At 40.5% G+C, this 20,637-nt stretch overlaps 1 protein-coding gene across 2 annotated transcripts; it reads right to left on the bottom strand.

Annotated features, from left to right (window-relative positions):
• Nucleotides 1–516: 516 nt before the first annotated feature.
• Nucleotides 517–19,743, bottom strand: LBR (lamin B receptor). 2 transcript variants are annotated; one of them, XM_048298237.1, is made up of 14 exons: nucleotides 19,635–19,743; nucleotides 15,213–15,393; nucleotides 13,505–13,699; nucleotides 11,796–11,879; nucleotides 11,154–11,331; nucleotides 10,393–10,586; nucleotides 9,607–9,661; nucleotides 7,763–7,957; nucleotides 6,362–6,465; nucleotides 5,807–5,932; nucleotides 5,541–5,709; nucleotides 4,258–4,338; nucleotides 4,038–4,160; nucleotides 517–2,993 (listed from the first exon to the last, which is right to left on the bottom strand). In XM_048298237.1, the coding sequence occupies exons 2-14, from the start codon at nucleotides 15,375–15,377 to the stop codon at nucleotides 2,833–2,835; spliced, it is 1,830 nt and encodes a 609-aa protein (XP_048154194.1). In that variant the 5' UTR covers nucleotides 15,378–15,393; nucleotides 19,635–19,743; the 3' UTR covers nucleotides 517–2,832. The 2 variants fall into 2 exon arrangements, with proteins under 2 accessions (XP_048154194.1, XP_048154193.1); XM_048298236.1 differs by lacking the exon at nucleotides 19,635–19,743 and having other exon boundaries at nucleotides 13,508–13,699.
• Between the last annotated feature and the right edge of the window lie 894 nt (nucleotides 19,744–20,637).

The following is a 20,637-nucleotide window of genomic DNA, read 5'->3' as shown; positions in this document are numbered from 1 at the left end:
ACAGCTTTCACTCCCCAAGAGGCAAGAACTGTGCTTCTGTAAGGTTTGCATGAGCTCTGGTAAATGTACTTTAAGCAAACATTTTTATTACCTATGGTAAGTATCCTTCTGTAAGCAAAACCATCATTCCTGTTCCTGTACCATATTTCCACTACAGTGTTGTAGGTCAAACTCACATTTATTTCCTGCACAGTAATACTTTATGTGGATACAGCCTAACTCCTTTGGTTTTGACTTCTAATAGAGGGTGTGGGGAAAAATACAATAGCCCATAGGCAAATTGCATGTTAATTCTGTATTTTTACAGCTGAAATTAAGTTTATTTTTGGAGTAGCAGAAGGGAAGAGGAAAAAAGACCCAGTCAGACTAAGAGAAGCACCACACATGAGCTCATAACACTCAGCCCACAAACACAGGTACAACAGGAGCTTCAGCAAACTCACACCTGTACTAAATAAGGAAAATCAATGTCATTTTTATCAGACATCACCATGCATTGGAAAAAAAATGCACTACTTAGTTTTAAGCAAAACCTTTATTTTAGCTCATAGGCTTGTTTGTATTAAAAACAGTTACTTCAAAATCAAATTCACATAAAATTCAGCATGTAAATGAACTGAAGTTGTCATTGGTCAAGATAAAATTCTGCAAGACAAGGGCTGTGAATGACAAGACAAGGGCTCCGAATGCCATTGGAACAACCTTGAGTGGCAACAGAGAAAACTGGGATTGTCAGCAGGAGCAGCTCCTGCTTTACAGGCTGAGGAATCAAACTGCCCCCTCCTTCAGTCGATTTTTAAACACCAGCTGCACAGCAGGGCCGTTTAATGATTTCTCTATTTCCCATAAATTCACTCAGCAAGGATTGAAAACAGCATCCCAGTTTAATCTGCTGCTTCACAGGAGTGAATTCTCTTGAGTCTTGTTAGAGGCACTGCTATTTTCTGCCAGCAATCAAAGTACTTGTCTTAAAACAATTTCCTTACAACACCAACAATCAAGCTACATTATATACACTTCAATTGTACAATTATCTTCAAAAAATGCCCGTGTACAAAATAGGTTATTTTATTTAAAAAAAAAAAAAATCACATGCTAGATTTCAATTACATCAACATTTGAAAATAACTGAAAAAATTGATAAATAACATTCCAATTTATTAGGAACACGCCTGCAAGCAAGTGCAGAAGTATCTGCACTATATTTAATATTCTAATAAGCTTTTTAGGGCAACTTGTGCTATAAACCTCATGTACAAAGTGTGTGAAAAGCTCTTACTTGTGACAATAGAATAAAAGCTAATTAAGTAAGCAAGAGTATTTCAGTAAAATTATTCTACTTATGAAGTAAATACCACAAGGGCATCTCATTTACAGCCAGTTAGACAAAGAACACAGCTAGTGACCAGAACACATACATTAGTTAAAAAGTCAAATATATACAAAAATATATTAGAAAGTGGTTGAGTTTAACCACAGGCTCATGTAAAAAATGTTGTTTTAAATAGCAATAGCAAAAAAATAGCTATTTCTCTATCTGCAACAGTACAAAAGGCAACACCTACATATGAGGTAGCAATGCCAAATTAAAAACAAAAAGAAACCAAAAAACAACAACTTTGGATTGAGGAGCATTTCCTATATTTTCATAGCATATCTGTCAATACAAATATTTAAATGAACACTTTAATTGTTTCAAGAATTAACTACATTAATTTACAAACCCCTTTATTCAATTAACTCTTTTTTTTTTTTAATTACTGGAAATTGGTTTAGTTACTGATTTCTCCTGTTTCTAAAAAAGCTGTTGCATTTTCAAACCCAAACACTGTACAGCAAAAACATGGAGGCTTTATTATACACACTTGGTAAACACTATGGTACATTAAGACTTAATTTACAAAGATGAGAAGAAGCCAACTGTGGTCATTTTATCCTTTTGTGCCTAATAGGCAGACACTGCACACTTTTGCTGCCCCATGTTCAATGCTAGAGGCAAGATGAGGGTTCACTACTCCCTTCCACAGCCACAGCAAGTGTTTGAAGTGTTTCAGCTCTCTCCAGGAGCGTGAGCTTCTGTCTCTAGGGCCAGGGGCACTGCCAGGCAGCGGCTCAGAGCTCCCCCTGGGCTGTGCTGGAACTGCCTCAACAATGTGGGGTGGAAGAAGGGACAGCTGTGCCCCTTCTCCCAATTCCATCCCTTTGTCCTCCTGCAGGTGCAGGGCAGGAGGGGCCAGCTGAGCCTCTCTGACCAAAAAAATCCCATCAATGAAAAGCCAGGAGGGGAACAACCATCCAGCTGAGCTGTGCCAGTTCTGGCCATGGTGCTGCAGGCCCCTCATGTGGGTCAAATACTCTGCTTCCAGCTCCACTGACCAAAAAGACCCTGCTGCTCCTCCAATTCAGGCAACTAAATTGGACATCTGAAGTTAGATGGTACGAATAATACCAAAAAATGAACTGGATGGAATTTCAGCATTTATTGTATTAAGAAAATAATATACTTTACATCACAGTGCTTAATTAAATGCAATAAAAAAATGTAAACTCAGAATTCTAGATAAAATTTAGCTTGAAAAATTAGGGCTCGAAGTTTTGAAAATTCACAATTTTTAAAAAATTGAAGTCACAGATAGTCAGTTCACATAACTCACATCCTGATGCTTACTTGTAAGTAACACCTTCAACGCACTCCAATGTTTGGTCGGGTTTTGTTGGTTTTTTTTTAAAAGCCTAAATACCAAATGACCAAGTGCAAAGGTAAGAGGTATCTTTTTCTCTGCAAGGAAACTAACTGTAGCAATAATTTGCAAATGAGGCCTCTGGAGTGCTCTAGTAGATGTAAGGGAATATGCGGTACGGGACACGCTGGCAATACCTCTCCCACGCCAAGCCATACTTTTGCTTACAGTGGTGTTCATCACGAGCCTCTCGATGAACAAGCAAGCAGATGAAATAGATCACGTAGAAATAGGGTAAAATGTGATTAAAACCTGCAAAGGGAGAAAGTCAGCTTAGATACAGGACAAAAATCCAGAGATGGTAGCTATTAACAACATGTTCGAAGCTGGTGACACACACTTGCTCAAGATTAGAGCATTTTATACTCCTAAAGCATCAAATACTCAGCAGTACAGTGCAAAAATTGTGAGACATGTTCACATGCAGATAGGAAAAGATCCAAAAACCCACAAAAAGTAATTCTTAAAATTTAGAGTCATAAAATCTACCAATTTCACTCTCAATGCATGCAAAGCTGGCACAAGTTTTAAGTTCTTTAGCTATCAAAACCAGATTTCCAGTTAAATCTCCAGACCACTGAACTGCCCCACACAAGGTTTTCTCTATTTTGGCTGCAGACATGAGTCCAGCTTTGGTCAGAGCACACGACTTGACTTGTGGAAGAAGAGACTGGAAATGACCCAGAAATGTGAGACTGCAGCCCAGAAAGCCAACTCTGTTCTGGGCTGCATCAAGAGGAGCGTGGCCAAAGCAGGCCAAGGCAGCTGATTCTGCCCTGCTACTCTGCTCTCCTCAGACCCACCTGAGCACTGTGTCCAGCTCTGGGGTCCCCAGTACAAGGAAAACTGTATTTATTAACAGACACTTTGAAAGATAATTTCATTCTGTGTTTGATGACCTTGTTTTAAATGTATTTCATTTAAAGTCATCACTACATGTGGTAGCCCTTGTCTCCCTCCAAGCAAACTCCCACTCTGGGAGAACTTCAGTTAAAAACACACTCACTAGCCTAAAAAATTTAAGGAAAAAGTAATTACCAAGCATGTCCCACTGTTATTGAATGATAAAGTGTGAGAAAGATGAGTAGAATCTATAGTACGGTATGTGAAACCTGCAGCAAGTTAGAAAGGGTAAAATGGAAGAGAAAGTGTGTTTCATTAGACTTATGACACAGAAATCTGCCATTCAATAGGGTTTACTATCTCAAATAATTGCCACTTGGCATTTCAAACCCAGTCAGATGCCAAAACATAAAAGCATTTTTGCTAAAATCCACTTTAGTCTCAGAAACTTACCACAGGGGAGGGACCATGCTAGAGCCATGATGATGTCACCGAGGTAATTAGGGTGACGAACAAAACCCCACCAACCTGTGACAAGAAGCCCTTTTCCAGTTGCAGTGGGTATAAATTTCAGATCTGTGAACAGAGTATTGTGGTGAATGCAACAATCAAAATATGCATTTAAATACCACAGAGAGCCACTGTACAACAATGGAATGAAAAATGTACTCACTGGCCAACTTGGGATCTGCTGGATTCCGGCGGAAATTGTTTTTCTGAGAGTTTGCACTACGGAATATGTAATACCCAACACCTGAAAAATTAACATGATGTATTTTGCATTTTCAGTATTTTCCAGTTTTCTCTGCTTCAACAAAAGCACTCACATGCCCTTTGCTACTCTTATTCCATCACAGTCTCTTCCTCAGAGATGCAACTGATATTTTCTGGTTCTCAGAGCTCTAGCAAGATAGAGATGCTGTTGGAAACCTGCATTCCATATGCTCCCTCTTGTTACTGACTAACTTTAAAGAGATTTTGGAGAAGCTTTATTTTCACATCTACCTTTACATCTGTATCTGACAGGTTATTAACGTAACACTGAGTCTGAAATTCACATGAGGTGATGTGCTGCACTTTGTAAGATTACAGCTCTATTTAGCAGCCTAGCACTTTGCTACAGCACCTACTCCATAAACTGACCACCCATTTACAAGATCATGGTAACAAAAGAACCAGGCAATGAATTATCTGGGTTTGAAATTCATATCCCACATAATTTTCACACAGCAGCTTAAACTTGCTTTTCCCAAAGCTGTATTGAAAAAAGATGATCACAACATACTTTGAATAAAGATGTTATTTAAAAAAAAATAAATAGAAACCCAAGAAAAAACATTAGGCGAAGTTGAAAAAATGATGTTCTATTTCTCAAATATTAAGTTGCATGCCTTCTTTTTTTTTCCAATTCTTTGTCATGTCTACAAAACACAAGTGGGTTTTTTAAGGTTTACTATGCAGATAAAAGGGACAAACAAGGCTATGTTGGTGCAAATTTAAGGTTGCCTAAAGATGTGAGACCTTTTCTCAAAGTACTCAGCTTTGATGAAAAGAGATGTTTTCCACTGACATATATAACTGTAGGCATCAGGGAAGGAGATGCAAATAATTACATTTTCCCTAGGTTCAGTAAAGCATAGCAAACAAGGTACTGACTTCTTTTTTATGAGTCACTCAGATTGACTTAAAAAGGCATCTATTAAATTCAAAATGTTAAGTCACTTCTTCAACTCCAGACAGCACCCACCTAGAGCTGCCTCTCAACAGAACAATTATGTGTTCAGAGTCCCACCTACCCTTCATTTACTAAAATGAGAATTTATTATATTCTTTGTATTTAACAGTAGCCAGACAATGACTGCTGCATCTGAGCTAAAGCTTCACCTCCCATCTCCAAGAAACAAAATCAGAACCATGTTGTAACCAACAGCAACAATAACATTTACTGTAACTTACAGTTCAGAACAGTAATTGCAGCAGCAACAGGCCAAGTAATTGTGATGGGATGACCCACTAAGTAGAAGGCCTGCAGACTGTAGACAAATGGAACCCACACCAAATCTCCAAATGCCAGCATGAATCCAAATCCATCATGGGTAATATCCATTGTAGTCAAAATGGCTTCCTAGAAACAAGGAGGAAGGAATTTTAGCATTTACAAAGCTTCCTTTCCCTAACATTGTCATTAGAAATGGCAACACTTGAACAAGACTGGCACTTACCTCATTCCAAAGAGCATCCACCACATAGAGAAGCTGGAAGCTGTTCACAAGTATCATGGACAGGGATGGCATACTGAGATTGTGGATCTTCATCTCAGCCAAGAGCATTGCCAAGTTTATAACAACCTAGGTTAGAAAAAATTTTACTTAAAAATTTACTTAGAAAAGATCCCTTTTTTTTCTATTACACTACAGGACATTTTAATACAGGTATTTTTGACGAATGTTTAAGTTTTAAAAAATAATCCCTTATTTCACAACTCAGTTTGCAACTAATCACATTTCTGAAGCACTATTACCTCAACATATGAATACTCTGAGAAGGGTTTTCATTTGCCACAAAACAAATGAGCTAGAAATTTCCTTCAAGTGAATAAATACAGTCATTAAAAATCTAACAATATGGAATTATTTTTCTGTACTCATTTATAAGTATATATACAGTATTTATGAATACATATATCTCCTTAATATCAATTACATGTATACGTGTGTGTAAAAAAATCCCTCTGTGTAATATTTAAGCAAATAAAATAACTAAGATTACTGACTCACCCAGCCAATTAATCCTGGACGCAACTCACAGAAGTATTTGAGGTCAAAACTGCCAATCCGAGGGTTTAATTCATGTCCAGTAAAGAAATCATAAATAAAATACCCTGCAGGTAAGACACAACCTCTGTTAGCAATACTCTTCCTTTTATCTGCCACTACAATTCTCCCCATAAATAAGATCCCACTTTCCACTTATGTTCTCTCATTACAAATTTTAAAAAGCCTTCAGATTGGAAAAAAAAAATTTTTGAAGAGTATTTGCAAAATACAAAACAAAATCTACAGAGTTTGTATTTTAAGATGCCCTAATATTTTATTTATTAGGAGGACTAACCACTTTAGAAGTTCTCCCTGACACTTGTTCCTTCTTTATTTTCAGCCTTATACTGAAGCTCACATCACTGTGTCTATGAACATGAACATCCGGCATTAATTAATTTTACATTTCCTCCTATTTCATTGCTTTTGTCTGGGAGAAAGAATTCCCTTTAGCTGTGACAATTACCCATCCTTCAAAAAAGGTGGACAAGAAGGAAAATACCATGCCCTGACTTCATGGTATCTGGGATTGAGTTTGCAAAAAACAACCACTTCACAGAGCAATTACAGAATGCTACTATGCCACTTACAGAGACTAGAACTTTTTTAAAAAGGACAATTTATGATAATTTGCAATTTCTCTTCACACATATAACATGCTGGACTAACAATGTAACTAAGGATATCTGAACACTTCATTTCAGTACACAAAATGTTCTGTCCATAAGCTCCCTTTCTTAGTCACCCTATGGTCACTTTAAAAAGCAGTTTGATATTTAATGCTAACACACTTCTCAATCTCTCTTTTGTCCTACAAAACCGTCTGTATATAATTGATACTTCCTAGGCAGGCAGTCTCATGACTGAATGAAAATCTCTTTTGAAAACTCCATTCAGCTAACTAGATTTAAAAGCACACAGCAAGATACAAGTTTAGGAATGCTCTTTAATTTCAAGTTCTGTAGCTGACTTCCTACTGCCAAAACATCTACATTCTTCTATTTCTCCTTCCATTCCCAGCTGTTTCAAAGCTGCACTGGCAGGGGCACAATGAACCAACCTACACCAAGCCTCTTAGACAGAAGCTGAAAACTGAGAAGAAGGAACTGTCCTCTCACCTCTAAGGGACTAGACCAGCCAAGACATGATTCTATAACTATTCCAGAAAATCCAAGTAACATTTTAAACATCTTACAGTATCAGAGTGAGACCAAAAATATGTCATTTAACTTGCAACATTACTTTGGTAGAAAGTAAAAGTCACAGTATTATAATAACCAAACCTAAATCTAGCCTTTAATTTGTAAAAATGGAACTAGAGCAAACAATTGGAAAGAAATTATCCAGAATGTTCTAACTCACCAGAATTTCCACCTGGTGCTAGTTCTTCCTCAGGTGCTTTCAGGGATCGAACATACAGATAAATGCTCAGTGCCAAAGAAAAAGCTGCAGCTGAGACTGCAAACTGCATGAAGTGATCATACAAATAATGAAGCTCCAATTGAAAGTATAGCAAAACTCCAATAGCTGCAGCAGTCAAAATAAAAGCATAAAACCCTAAAGGATGTAGAAGAAAGACATATTAGTCAAAATAAAAAAAAACAATTTATGGTTCTAGTAGGACCTACCTAATCCAACCCTTCCCGTGTTTTTACTTCTTCCAGTATTTCTCCATATTCCAGTAACATTTTAGACATCCCGTGGTTCAAACTTCTGGGGCACAGCAATTTAACCAAGAGACTCTAAGCCCTGAAACTGTGCTCACCAAAACGACAAGAGGCAGGAACATTCTGAATGCTTCTCCATTTTTTATGACATAGGATCTAATTTCAGATTTTAGTGGGAAAATGGACACTGACACTACTAATGGATAATGACATCATGTTACAAAATCTTATCTGTGGGACAGCTGAGGCAACCATATGCTTATCCTTGAATTATCTTCATATATACCTTGATACAGATAGCAGTAATTAAAGTATTAAAATAACTCATCAAGTCAAAACTTGAACACAAAAACTTCTGCATACTTTGAGAGTATAAAATCATGCAGAATGGACTGATGCCCAAAAAGGAGCAGGCAGTTCTCTGCTGCTGTCAGCTAAGGACCTTCTACGGATCCCTTCACAGGTCACAGGGGTTGAGGTTAGAAGGAACCTCCAGAGATCTGTTCTAGTTCAGATGGAAGCTCCTGTATTTCACTTATTGCCCATTGCCTCCTGTCCTGTCACTGTCATCTACCTTTCCTCAAGAAGGGTTTTAAATTTGCTTTGAAAATTAGTCTTTGAAGCACCAAGATGATGGCTTTTTTTTCAATAATGGAAATGTTGTAGCTTATGTCCTCCCTTTATCAGAATGCAGGAAGAATTGCAGCACTATGGCACAACTAAAGACAAAAGTCCAAAACCAAGAAAGCTGTGAGACAGCCTCAATGAGACTCACTTTTGCAGAATGCAATTCCCCTGGTTTCTATCATTTACAGCCCTGTTCCAACTTTAAAATGGTGCCTCTTACCAGACTATGACAAAATTTGGCATTTTTAATACAGTATTTGGATTCCACTACCTCCAGACAGTGTTCTTGAACTAATGAAATAGGTAGTCTGGAACACCTACAAGGCACTAAAGTACATTTTCCTGTTTAAGCCAGAAAAAGCAGGACTGCTGATGTATGTTAAACACTTAGACCTGGATAAGAAGCTTGTCTTATTCATAGGCACTGAAATCAGTTCTAATTAAGGACTCAGAACCGTTCTTTGACATGCAGGAAGAAGAACATCTTAAATCAGTTACAACATACTTCTTATCAGTCTGTAAATCAGAGACATCCAAGATGATCGAGACACGAGCTAAGATCCCTTCAGATCACTCCTCCTGCAGAGTCCTTGTTACCTGAGCATCACCAACTTTTTCAATAGACAAGTCCCTGTTTAGCAATTATGCAAGGCATGTGACAGGAGTCACCAGTCACAGCTGGATACAGCTCAGGTGCCCTGTACAGTGTAACTCTTGCTCTGGGGGCACTTAGTTCCTGATGATTACTAACCATCTTTCTCCAAGAAAAGGTTCATCCTATTTTATCCAAGATTTACAACAGATACACTCCCTGGTCAAACTGTATCTTTCATCACTCGTATTTCATGGTGCTGAGCACAGCAAATCACACAGTGGAATCAATTTTAGAATAACCAAGTGCAACATGCTTACCATTTATCCGGTACTGCAGTTTCCTTCCATTTGAAAGGGGCAGGCCTTCTACAACCTGGGAAGAATAAAACATCAGTGTTCAACAAAGTATTTTCTGTGGGCCCTTCAGGGGAGAAAAACGAAGCACAGCTCTGTCAGAAAGACATTCAATCAAAGCAACCAGCTGGACACACACAGACCTGAAGCTCATGCACTGTTCTAAAAAGCATACTCTGGACAGCAAAAGACTAACAGTTTCAAATAAAAATATTTCAAAAATAAATCTCTTTCAAACCAGCCTGAAGAAAGCAGAACTGCTCCAATCACTGTAAACATGCACAGCAATACAACATCACTGAAGGATCTACTTAAGAGTGTCCTTGCAGAATCTGCCAGTAACCCTCAGGTCACAAAAGGGGGAAAGAGAGCCCTTGCCTGATATACACATGGCTAGAATGGTTTATAGCTTCCCAAAATGCTGCAAACCTGTAAGAAACCAAGTATCAAAATAGCTTGTGAATTTAAAAGTCAGATACCTAAAATTCTTCTAGAATTCCATCAAGCTAAGTTTATCCACACTTTGATCTGATTGCCTACCGCCTTCTCTACTGAAAGGCTCTGAAATGCAAAAATTATTAACCAGCTGTGCTGTTTTAAGCTTACAGAAATGCAGCATCCATATTCCAGTTTATGATGAAAAACTTATTAAATTACTTACAAATTCACTGCATTGAGAACATACCCCACCTTCCAGCCTAACACACAGTTTAATTGCCCATAAGGACCCAAATGCTCCCAACAGCCTACCTTTCCAATTGGCAGCAAGTAAAACACAGCTTGAAGGAAAAACCACAGAACAAAGACACCAAACACCCTCCACTCCCAAAGACTCTCAAGTGCTGGCAGAGGAGGGAAGTTCAGAAGACTCGGGTCATCTTGTTTGCACATCAACAGCAAGTAGAATACAGTAGCAGGCAGGAGAAATATCAGCATGAAGGTCCCTGTAAACAGACACGTTTAGAAGGTGGGCACAGAAAATAAAACAACCTAGTTTCAATCCCATTAAAAAAGCTCAATATTAACTTCAGTATCAAAGAAGAGGTTGTCATTATCTGCTCCTGAACAAGAGAGCAGCTATCCCATAGTCATTTAACATGACACTGAGACATACTTCTCACTGCCATACAAGGTCATCTACTGCAGGATCACACCCATTGTGTCCCTGGTCAAAAAACCACCTAAAGAATACTTTACTGTCAAGTTTCAAGCGCTCAAGTTTTGAAAGTGTAAAAACTTTGCTGGTTATCCTTAAATTTAATCTAGAAATATTTAAATCTCACTGTGCAAGGGATGGCACAAGATCTTCTTATGTATTGCACATAAGAACCAAGCTCAATAAAGGTTCTTTGACTGCCACCAAATCACGTGAAACGCGACCATATTACTTTGAATTCTGCAGCCAAGGTCCAAAAATGGAAAAGCAGTTCTTGACATGGCAATGTGGTCAGTAAGTAGAAACCCACAAAACAGTACTAAATTTCAACTATTAAGACAATTTGCACACATACCAATTCTTCCCCCAAACTCCAGCTCCTTTGTTTTTGATGGTACTTTCTCAATTGGTTTTACTGCCACAAAAGTCTTTTTCTCTGAAAAGATCTCTTCTGTTTTCTTGTCATCTTTCCTTGAACGCAGGCTGTACTGCTCAAGCACACGCTTGATTTCCAAGTCTGGTTTTAACTTTTGCTGTTAATGAATAAAAATAATTTACTAAAAAGTTTCCAAGTGATTTTACTTTTAGTCCAAAATTTTGTATTTCAGAGGACATTACTCACTATAAAACACCAATATACAGTATCTTCTACTTCTATACAGTATACTTCTTTATCCATTCATATAAAGAGACTGCTAGAACCAGTCACTGTAACCAGTTAGGCCATGATTACAGATCAGCAGCAGTTCCAGTACAGATCATCCATTGCCACCCTCCTCCTTTCCCTTCTGCCATACACCTGGGCATTAGCTAACAAGCAGGACTAAGGCAAAAAAAAAAAAACAAATCACTTTCTCTGTAGCAAACTTACTTAACCTCTAAGTTTTATGTTGCCTTCTATTTCTGCTTGATTGTTGTATTGCCCTTTTCTAGGCACTTCTGAGAGAGCCAAGCTAGGAACGTGACAAAACGCTAAGAGCAAATTCCATGTTCCTACCTCCAAGATGATGCAGGATGTGTCATTTTTTTCTGTACTTTCAGGTTCACCATTGTACCTTTTGGTGTTATTCTCACTCGGTTTCTGGTTAAAAGAAGAAACACAGTTTAAGCTTTCTGAAATTAATAGCCGCATCAAGAGCAAGTATATAATGAATAATTAAGAACATTAGCTAGTTTTTTGTCCACTGCAGCTGCTCTGGTTCTCTCCACAGCAATACAAGTGGGTTCAACACCCAAAGTATGGATAGTTTCAGCTCACAAACAGGAGAAACAAACTAATTTAAGGAAAAGGTTGGGTTTTTTTAATAAATAGTGAAATTATGAGAATACAGCTTCCAAGTTATTTTAACTCATCATTAGCAGCTGCCAAGTACAAAATACATGTCTATTTAGGAATGCCATTAAACAAACAGATGAAATTTCAGTGTCCTATATATGGCACTGTTCTGTAGAACTGAAAGTTCAGTTTTCCATTAAATATCTTTGAAGAAATAAATTCTCTTGTAAAAATTCTTCTCTTGAGTCGAGCTTAAACAACTCTGGGATTTCAACTAAAGTTTTGTTGAAGAGAACCTGGTCTTTCCAATCATACAACAGCCAGCAGATCAATCCTACTCCTCAGACAGAAGCCAGGACAAAAGCACCAGAGATATTTTACCCTGTTAACCCAAAAGGTTAAAAGTACAAAAAGTAAATGGTATCTGCTGGCTAAAAAAACTACTTAAAACCAGCTTATGATCCACAGGCACTGGATCACACAACTCAAGAGTGGCTCACTGCAAAACAAACCCCACAGCTGTTTCAGTGCAAAAGATTAGCAATTTACTACACCTACCTAGCTGGTTTACATTAATCTGGTTTAGTTTAGCTGAAACCTAACTAAAACCTGTCCATTTTCAATAGATCAGCAGAATGCATTTCCAGTTCAAGGGACTGTCTCAGACAAGTGAGAAGCCATCTCAAGGGCACAAGAGGCAGAAGAAACGCTGTCTCTTCATAGAGAAACATCAACTCTTCTTCTCCTCACTTACAAATCACCAGAACCATTTTTAGTGCTTCATCTTCACAAAAATGATACGAATAAATCTAATAAATTTCAGCTAAACACCAGATATTGGTAAACTTAAAAAGCTTTACGGGTTAGTTTTTATAATGAAACCAGTTTTGCAATATTATCCATCAGCAAGGCCACATTTAAATATTCCACACTGCATGTTTTCCACTACTATTGTAATGAACTGTATATGATAACAGAACTCATTTTATTTCAAATCCTAATACCTGCCTGCTATGTTCCAATCACCACATCTAAAGGTAAACTAACTTCCTTTGCCCCATTTCACAGGTGGAAGGTAATGGCTAACAATGACTCCAGCATTAAAATATAAAAAAATCTGTGTTTGTTTGGATTCTGAGAAGTTTGCAGTATCACCAAATTCAAATGGAACTTTATAGCCTTGGTTTACCTCTCAAGAATTTCCTCAAACTCCGCAAGCTAGAAACCCTATTTCTAAAGAAAAAAATGGCAGTTCGGAGATACGCTTTTGCAGGTAATTATGCTGTCCAGGGAACACAAACTGCAGCTGGCTTTTACAATGATAAACCCAGTACACATAACACTAATCTTTCACAAATAGCAAAAGGTTCTTTTAATAAAAATCCAGCAAATCCACATCCAAAAAACCAACCAACAAGTAAAACTAATACCACTAGAGCTAAGCTGGTCTCCTGCAAGGTTTTCTTTTTGTCATCTTTGTGTTCTCTGCTTTGGGAAGCAGAACGACGTCTGCCCTTTGCTGGCCGACCAGGGGACCGAGAGCGAGATCGAGATCTGCTGCTACTTCTTCTGGAGGGGGAACTTGAAGAAGACTGGCTCTTCCTGTGCTTGAATGATGACTGTGACTAAAAGAAAGATGGAAAGAAAGCAAAATCTTATCTATGTCCCAAAGAACAATTTTAGAAACATGGGGGGTTTTTTGTGCTGAGGATTCTGGCATACAGTTCTATAGATCCGTCTGGTATTTCCTTTACTGATGCTCTACAAAGCCTGTTAAGAAAGAGCAACTGCAGAATACTCATTTTGCTGGCAATTCCCAAAAAATCCTGTTCCAATTCCAACTGCTGCTGACAATTCCTGTTGAAGCTACAGAAATCAGGCTATGGGTGTAAGCTACCAGAGTGAGCACCAAGCTGTTAAGCACACCACCCTCACGATCCTATGCATAGGGAATTGAGAACTGTCTCATAAGCCCCCAGAGACTGCTCTCACTTCCACTACTCAGCTTTATTAATGCATTTGACATAGCAAGGTTCATCATCTGTGTGAGGCAGCAGAGAGCAAATCAACACTAGAAAAACCCAAATCAGCCCAATCGTTTCATTATACGCTGTAACTAATTTCATAAACGACTCTCTGTGAAGTCTACAATGCTGATTTTCCCATGTAAAATTTCCACAATGCAACTTCTATAATGCATAAATGTTTCATGACAAAGAAAGGCATTTTCCCAGCTTAAGTCTGCTAACCTGCAAGCAGAAGTAACACGTTAAAAAGTCTTGAAGCAGTGAAAACAGTTGCCTACCTCAAGGCAGAAACATTTTGGTCCCAAAACAGAAGGCCAGCTACTGGGCATGGACACTGCCACCAAGAAGTGACATTACAGTTCACATAAAGACACAAGCTGGCTTTGAACCTATGCAGGTTTCAGAACAGGCCACAGAAACGAACTACAGCGAACATTCAAACAGGGTTTTTCCTCCTGCTTTATTCAACTGAAACTTCTATGAAGTTTTAAAGGCCTTTATTAGTAACAAAAAATGAAATAATAAAGATATTAGGAAGGAATGTGCTTATATGACATGAACCTTTCTCAAGGGTTTGTAATTGTCATAAACACAGAAAAATACCTCATGAAGCCTCTGAAGACCTAAAACAGTAAAAGCTATTTGCAGATGTTCAAGTATATGCTTGAAGGGCATGCACTGTTTCTATTTACAGTGACACTCAACTACATCTTCCCATTTGTTTTCAAATTTTCTTATTTAGACATGAAAAACCATCAAATTAATATCAGCCCACTGATTACTACCTTCATAAGGTACCCCGAACAATTTTTCATGAAAAATCATGCTATAGAGTTCCTGCATGATCAGACTTGGTTTTCCTCAAAAATATTACATTTTTTCAACATAAACAAATAAAATAACCATGATACTTTAAAGATGGGGTCATTCTGAACTTCTGCTTGAGGTGCTACATAGGAAGAAGTTTTTATTTCGCACCAATTCCTTGAAGACACAGTTAACAAAAACTTGTAAAATGACTACCCAGTCACAAGTTGTACTTTCAGCTACAGCATAAAATCAGTATAATCTTCCTTTAAAAGTACTGATAATTAAATACAGGTGTACTCACCCTGATATCACTTTCTTTCAGTGCAAGTTCAGTTCCATCTTTGTACTTAACAGTATAAAGATGAGCAACATCATCATAACTGGTCACTTGTACTTCATAGTACAGGACACTTCCTGGCCAACGGCCCATCACCACCTCGCCATCAGCAAACTTCCGGCTTGGCATTTTCCAAACAGAATCCCTAGAAAAGAAATCAGTCAGTCCACATGACAGCTACACATTAGGCTTCATTTTCCCCTACTCTCTGTATCATGTAACTGAAAAAGGGACACTTAAACAACTCTCCACTTTAAACAGAGGAAAGGCTGTGTGATAAGAAAACAGCAGTGATCTCTTTTCCAAATCAACAGCAGACAGAAGAAATAGTCTTAAAATAGAGAGAATATTGAAGTTGCGCGTTCTGGAAAAACATTCAGATGTGTTAGGCTGGTACTGAACTATGATATACAATCTTCATCATGCAGCAAAGCACACCTTTGACCAAAATTACATCATGAAGCTCATCTTATCTAGCGGGAAATACGAATTACACGGTATTTAAGTGTCCTCTAACCCTCTTTTCCTATGGTTCTACAGAAATGAATGAAGTCATGATTTCTAAACGTTAAATTTAAACATCCCCAATATCTTTAACACTTACAGCCACATTACACACTTTCCTCAGTTTATTATGCCAAACACTCAAAAGTTAGGAAACCTCAGAATTTAGACTCCTGTCTGGGTTTAATACTTTCTCTTTTCTACCTATTTAGCACAAGGGGCATAATGACTTTTCCAGGGGTCCGTGGGAAAACAAAGCACAGCATCAGAGCAATCACAAATCAACCTGAAAAACTAAATTCTATCCCCCTATCTGCACCATCAGGTTTTTACTTGATATTAACAAAACGTGGTGTAAGTGACTACTACCCTTGGTTCACCACACCAGGTGCTAGAAAAAAGCACAACTACAACTTCCGAGAAAGCTGTTTTTAAATGCAAAGTCCTGTAGAATTGTTTGTAAAGTGCTTTGTGTTATGTCATTGCCTTCTGAAAACAGATATCCAAAGTAGAATATACTTTAAATCTCAATGTTTCAAGTGAGACTACCTTAAAAGTCTAAGGCAAAATACACACTAACACATGTACTGGCACCATGTGTACAACAAACACAGAACTTAGAGTGGATGGCAGGGACAAGGACAAGACAGAAACCACAAAATGTTGGTATCAAAGCATTTTAACTTGTTTGCTTTATAAATAAGATGTGAAGCTGCACAAACTAAGGGGAACACAAGGCTAACTAGATAATCATTATATATTAACTAATCTACAGTGAAAAGTTAAGATTCTTGGGGAAAAAATACTGTTAATATTCAATCACTGACCTTCATCACACACTGGGGGATGGGGCTCAGTGAGGTTTTACAATCAACATCCATTCTGGTATTTTCTGATGCTGCTGCTGTTAAATTTTACACCTGTGTCGCTTTCCAAGTCAAAAAACAAAAAAACTCAACAGAATTCCCTCATATAGATTTTACTATTGATACTCCAAACTGCTTGAGAACAGAAACATCTGACCATCTCCTTTGCGGTATAAGATTTGAAGGAGAAAAAAAAAAAAAGGTTTTATAATTTGGTTTCACTGACACTTGCCAGTTAGAAAAATCATGAGTTCTAGTCTGCGCTTGTAGGCATGTGCTATTCCAGCTCTTCTGCCTTCTAACTAGTGTTTCTTGTCTCTGTCTTATTCCTGCTGAATTCCCACTCCTTCATCTTTCTTTTATCCCAGTCAGCTTAACCCCTGCAAATTCATACCCTGTTTCTTATGACTTCCCTATTTTCATTTCAAATTCTCCACTCTCTCCTTACCCCGTCTTGGATTCTTTGTGGATTTTTCTGCCTTTTCTACCAAACCAGTTCCTCTTTGCCACCTCTGCTTAAGTCTGATCTCAATCCCCATCTCTATCTCCTTGCCCAGTTTTCTCACCCAAAAGACAGTTCTTCAGGACATCCATGTCTACGACTGCTCTTTCCCAGCCTCTTGCAGCCGCAGCTTCTTCCTGCTCTTCCATAAATAGTCTGAACACCGGAGCTCCACCGAGTGCACTCAGAGCTGTCACCAGATGTCATAACCTGATACATGACTTCATTTCCCCTCTGCTGCTGTACTTCCTACACCCCAGCCAACTGTTTCTTCTCTTGACCTGCAGCACCTCAGGCACCATCTGTAAACTTGGAGCCTGACCAGGACACAGCTGGCGGACCCTCAGACAAACTTGTGAAAAGCAGAATCTTTGGAGGGTAAATCCTTTTCAAAAAGGGTAACATCTTTTCATGAAGTTGTTACTAAAGACACCTACACTGCTATTTACAATTTACAGCAACCACTTCAGAATTTAGATACAATTTCATAGGGATAATAAAATGCTATTCTCTGCCAGATTTCAAAACCCAGCAGTTTTGTATGCAAACAAAGACAGTCCAAAGAACAGGTAACTTGTTGATTTAACTCTTGTGAAAGGCAGAAAGACCTTCCCCTCCTCCAACCTTGTTCTTAAAAGGAGCTGAAATTAGTTCTAGAAAATTGAAAAGTGTGGTTGAAGGACCTGTAGCTAAATCATGTAATGTAATTCAGCCTGAGATAGAGATCACCCATATGAAATTCCAAAATAATAAATAAGCAAGTGGAAATATCTTCTGACTCAAAAGTATTGAGCAGTCTTATTAATGGGACAACTTATGTATTTTTTCAATTCTTTTCCTTAAATATCACAGCTTAATAATAAGCTCAAACATTAAAATAAGTAAATATAACTTCTTAAGCTATCAAAAACAACCACTCTGTTCTGCACCCCAGTACCTCCTGTGAGGGAGGTTTGCAATCCTCATTCCTTATATCCCACTTCAAAAAGCTGCACCTTTTAAAGGCAGCATTCATCTAATCAGATAACAAACACGATTACTGGCATTGAGAGATAAAAAGACAGGAAGCCTTTCCAAAAAAAATACAGTTTAGAGATTACATTTTTAATTTACTGCTCTTTCAAGCCCTACACACCCCTGATAATTTTCATGGTATCAGCTGGCATCAGCCTAATATTCCCAGAAGTTTTGCACAAACTTTTGAATTCACAGGGTTTCAAAATATGAATCCAAAGAAAATGATTCCATATGATGAACCTGCACTGTACAGACACCTGATTGCAAGTTTAGTCACTTACTCAGGAGATGCAATTTGTGTTTTCTGAACCATTACTGTTTTCCTTTAGGAAACCAGAGTCTAAGAGAATGGATCAAAAGGATCCTAGCCTATACCAAGCCAAGCCAATTAATGCAAATCTCCCCGGAGCTTAAAAGTTGGTAAAGAATAAAAGATTCTGCTGACTCAAACAAGAATGAAATAATTAAAAAGAAACTTGGGTGAGAAACATATTGCCCCATGCATGCATTTCTGGTCTTCTTAATGACTCTTTCACTAGATATGTGGGAACATATTACACTGTGGAGAAAGTGATGGCTGTTAGCTTGTAGCCACAGGGAGATCATACCCCAACAGCAGAAGCTGGGTACACAGTTTTAAGAATAAATAAACACTAAACAAGTTTTCCCTCTTGGAAGAGCAAAGCTCACACACACTCAGTGATGCCACTTACTAATTCTGACATCTCACCACTGAGGAGGGAGCCAGGTGAATGCAAGAAGAAATGCAGGAAAATAAAGAAAACACTGACAGTCAAAGCTAACAATACACGGAAAGTTCCTACCGAATTCACCAAAGAGGCTGAGCTGTGCAGGACCTTTTCAGCAACACCATTACTCTCTCCACATTTCTAGCTCTTCACCTTCAGAACGGTGAAGGCACCTATCCCTGCCCAAGCCAACTTAACTTCACCACTAAAAACAAGCACAAATAAGCCCCGAGGTAAAAACAACAACCCATCAACCCTTGGGCTGGGAATCGAGGATCTTCCCTTTAAAGAGGCCTTCTGCCGGAAACACCCCGAGCGGAGGTGTTCAGCAGGAACCTGAACTCCCCAGGCAGGACCCGAGAGCGGCGGGGCGGCGTTGACAGGAAGGGCCCCACGTGCCGGCGGAGGCCCGGCCCCTCGGCCCCGCCCCGCCCGCGGCCCGGGCCTGGCGCGGGGCCTCCGCCGCGGGGGAAGGGAGGGGCCGCACCGCCCCTCGGCGGCGTATTCCCGCTCGGAGCTCGGCGCGGCGGAGCCGAACAAAGCGGCGGCGCTCGGCCCCGCCACCTCCGGCGCCCCAAGCGAGGGGCCCGCGCCGCCCCGTCCGCCCGCTGGGAGCGAGGCCCGAGCGCGGCCGCGCCGATCGGCCGGAGCGCTTCCCGCCCGGAAAGCCTCCAAGGAAAAGCTGGGGGGAGGGGAGGGGGTGGGAGGTGGGAGTATCCCGGGCCGCGCGCGCCGCCGTTCCCGTTACCTGGAGCCCGCCCGCGCCGGGCCGGGCCGGAGGCGGTTCCGCGGAGCGGCGGGAGCGGGGCCCGGGCGCGCGGCGCTCTCCGCTGAGGGGAACAACCGCCCCGCCGAGCGACGGTTACGGCCGCGCGCACGGCCCCGCCCCGTCCCCCGCCCGCCAACCGCGCCCCTCGGCCGGGACGCGCCGTTTGAATCGCGGGGTGGCCGCGCGCCATTGGCTGCCCCGGCGATGGCGCGGTCCGCCCGCCCCGCCCCGCCCCGCCCCGCGGCGCGCGCACGGCCCCGCCCCGCCCCGCCCCGCCGGGAGGGGAGGGGAGGGGGGAGAGCGCGCGCACTCGGCCCCCCCCGCCGCCCCTCACGGAGGGTGATGGCGGGAAGAGAGGGCGGGGGAGGCAGAGCGGGGCGGAAAGGTCGCTGTCGTGGCGATGGGGGCAGGCTCGGACCGCCTGCGCCGCCCACGCCCCGCCGCCCGTGGTGAACAAAACCGAGCGTTTTGTTTACGGAGCGCTCGAGGCGCTGAAGGCGGCTTTGGGGGCGGCGAGACCGCGAGTACTCCTAACGCTGGCCGAACAACAACGTGTGTTCCCTCCGGCCTTGCGCCTCCGGCGCTCAACAGTGACAAAATGTGGTAAAAATGCAGAAAACAACATCCCCTCTCGCTCAAAAAGAAAAATAAAAAAGGGCAAAAAAAGCGGAGGTGCCGAGGAGGCGAGTGCTACGCTGACCGAACAGCAGGCTGTGCTCCCTCCAGCACCAAACGAAGCCAAAATGTGCTAAAAATGCGATAATAACGCACTGAAAACACCCGACTCTCTCCAAAAGAAAAATAAGAACGGGCAAAAAAGCAGAGGCGGCTTTTGAGGCGGTGAGACCACAGGCGCTGCTGCACTGACAGAACAACAGGCTGTGCTCCCCTCCAGCCCTGCACCTCAAGCACCCAACAAAGCCCAAGTGTGGGAAAAATACGGTAATAAAAGTGCAGTAAAAGCACACCCATGCTCTCCAAA

This window comes from Corvus hawaiiensis, chromosome 3, assembly GCF_020740725.1.
Source record: "Corvus hawaiiensis isolate bCorHaw1 chromosome 3, bCorHaw1.pri.cur, whole genome shotgun sequence".
NCBI lineage: Eukaryota > Metazoa > Chordata > Aves > Passeriformes > Corvidae > Corvus > Corvus hawaiiensis.
This window is presented reverse-complemented; position numbering and strand designations above follow the sequence as displayed.

Excerpts from the sequence above, each read along its gene's own strand:
- LBR (XM_048298237.1), bottom strand. The coding sequence starts at position 15,377 with ATGCCAAGCCGGAAGTTTGCTGATGGCGAGGTGGTGATGGGCCGTTGG. Across the intron at positions 11,332-11,795 it reads CATCCTGCATCATCTTGGAG|CAAAAGTTAAAACCAGACTT; the intron begins GTAGGAACATGG and ends ATTCATTAACAG. Across the intron at positions 7,958-9,606 it reads ACTGCAGTACCGGATAAATG|GGTTTTATGCTTTTATTTTG; the intron begins GTAAGCATGTTG and ends TACATCCTTTAG.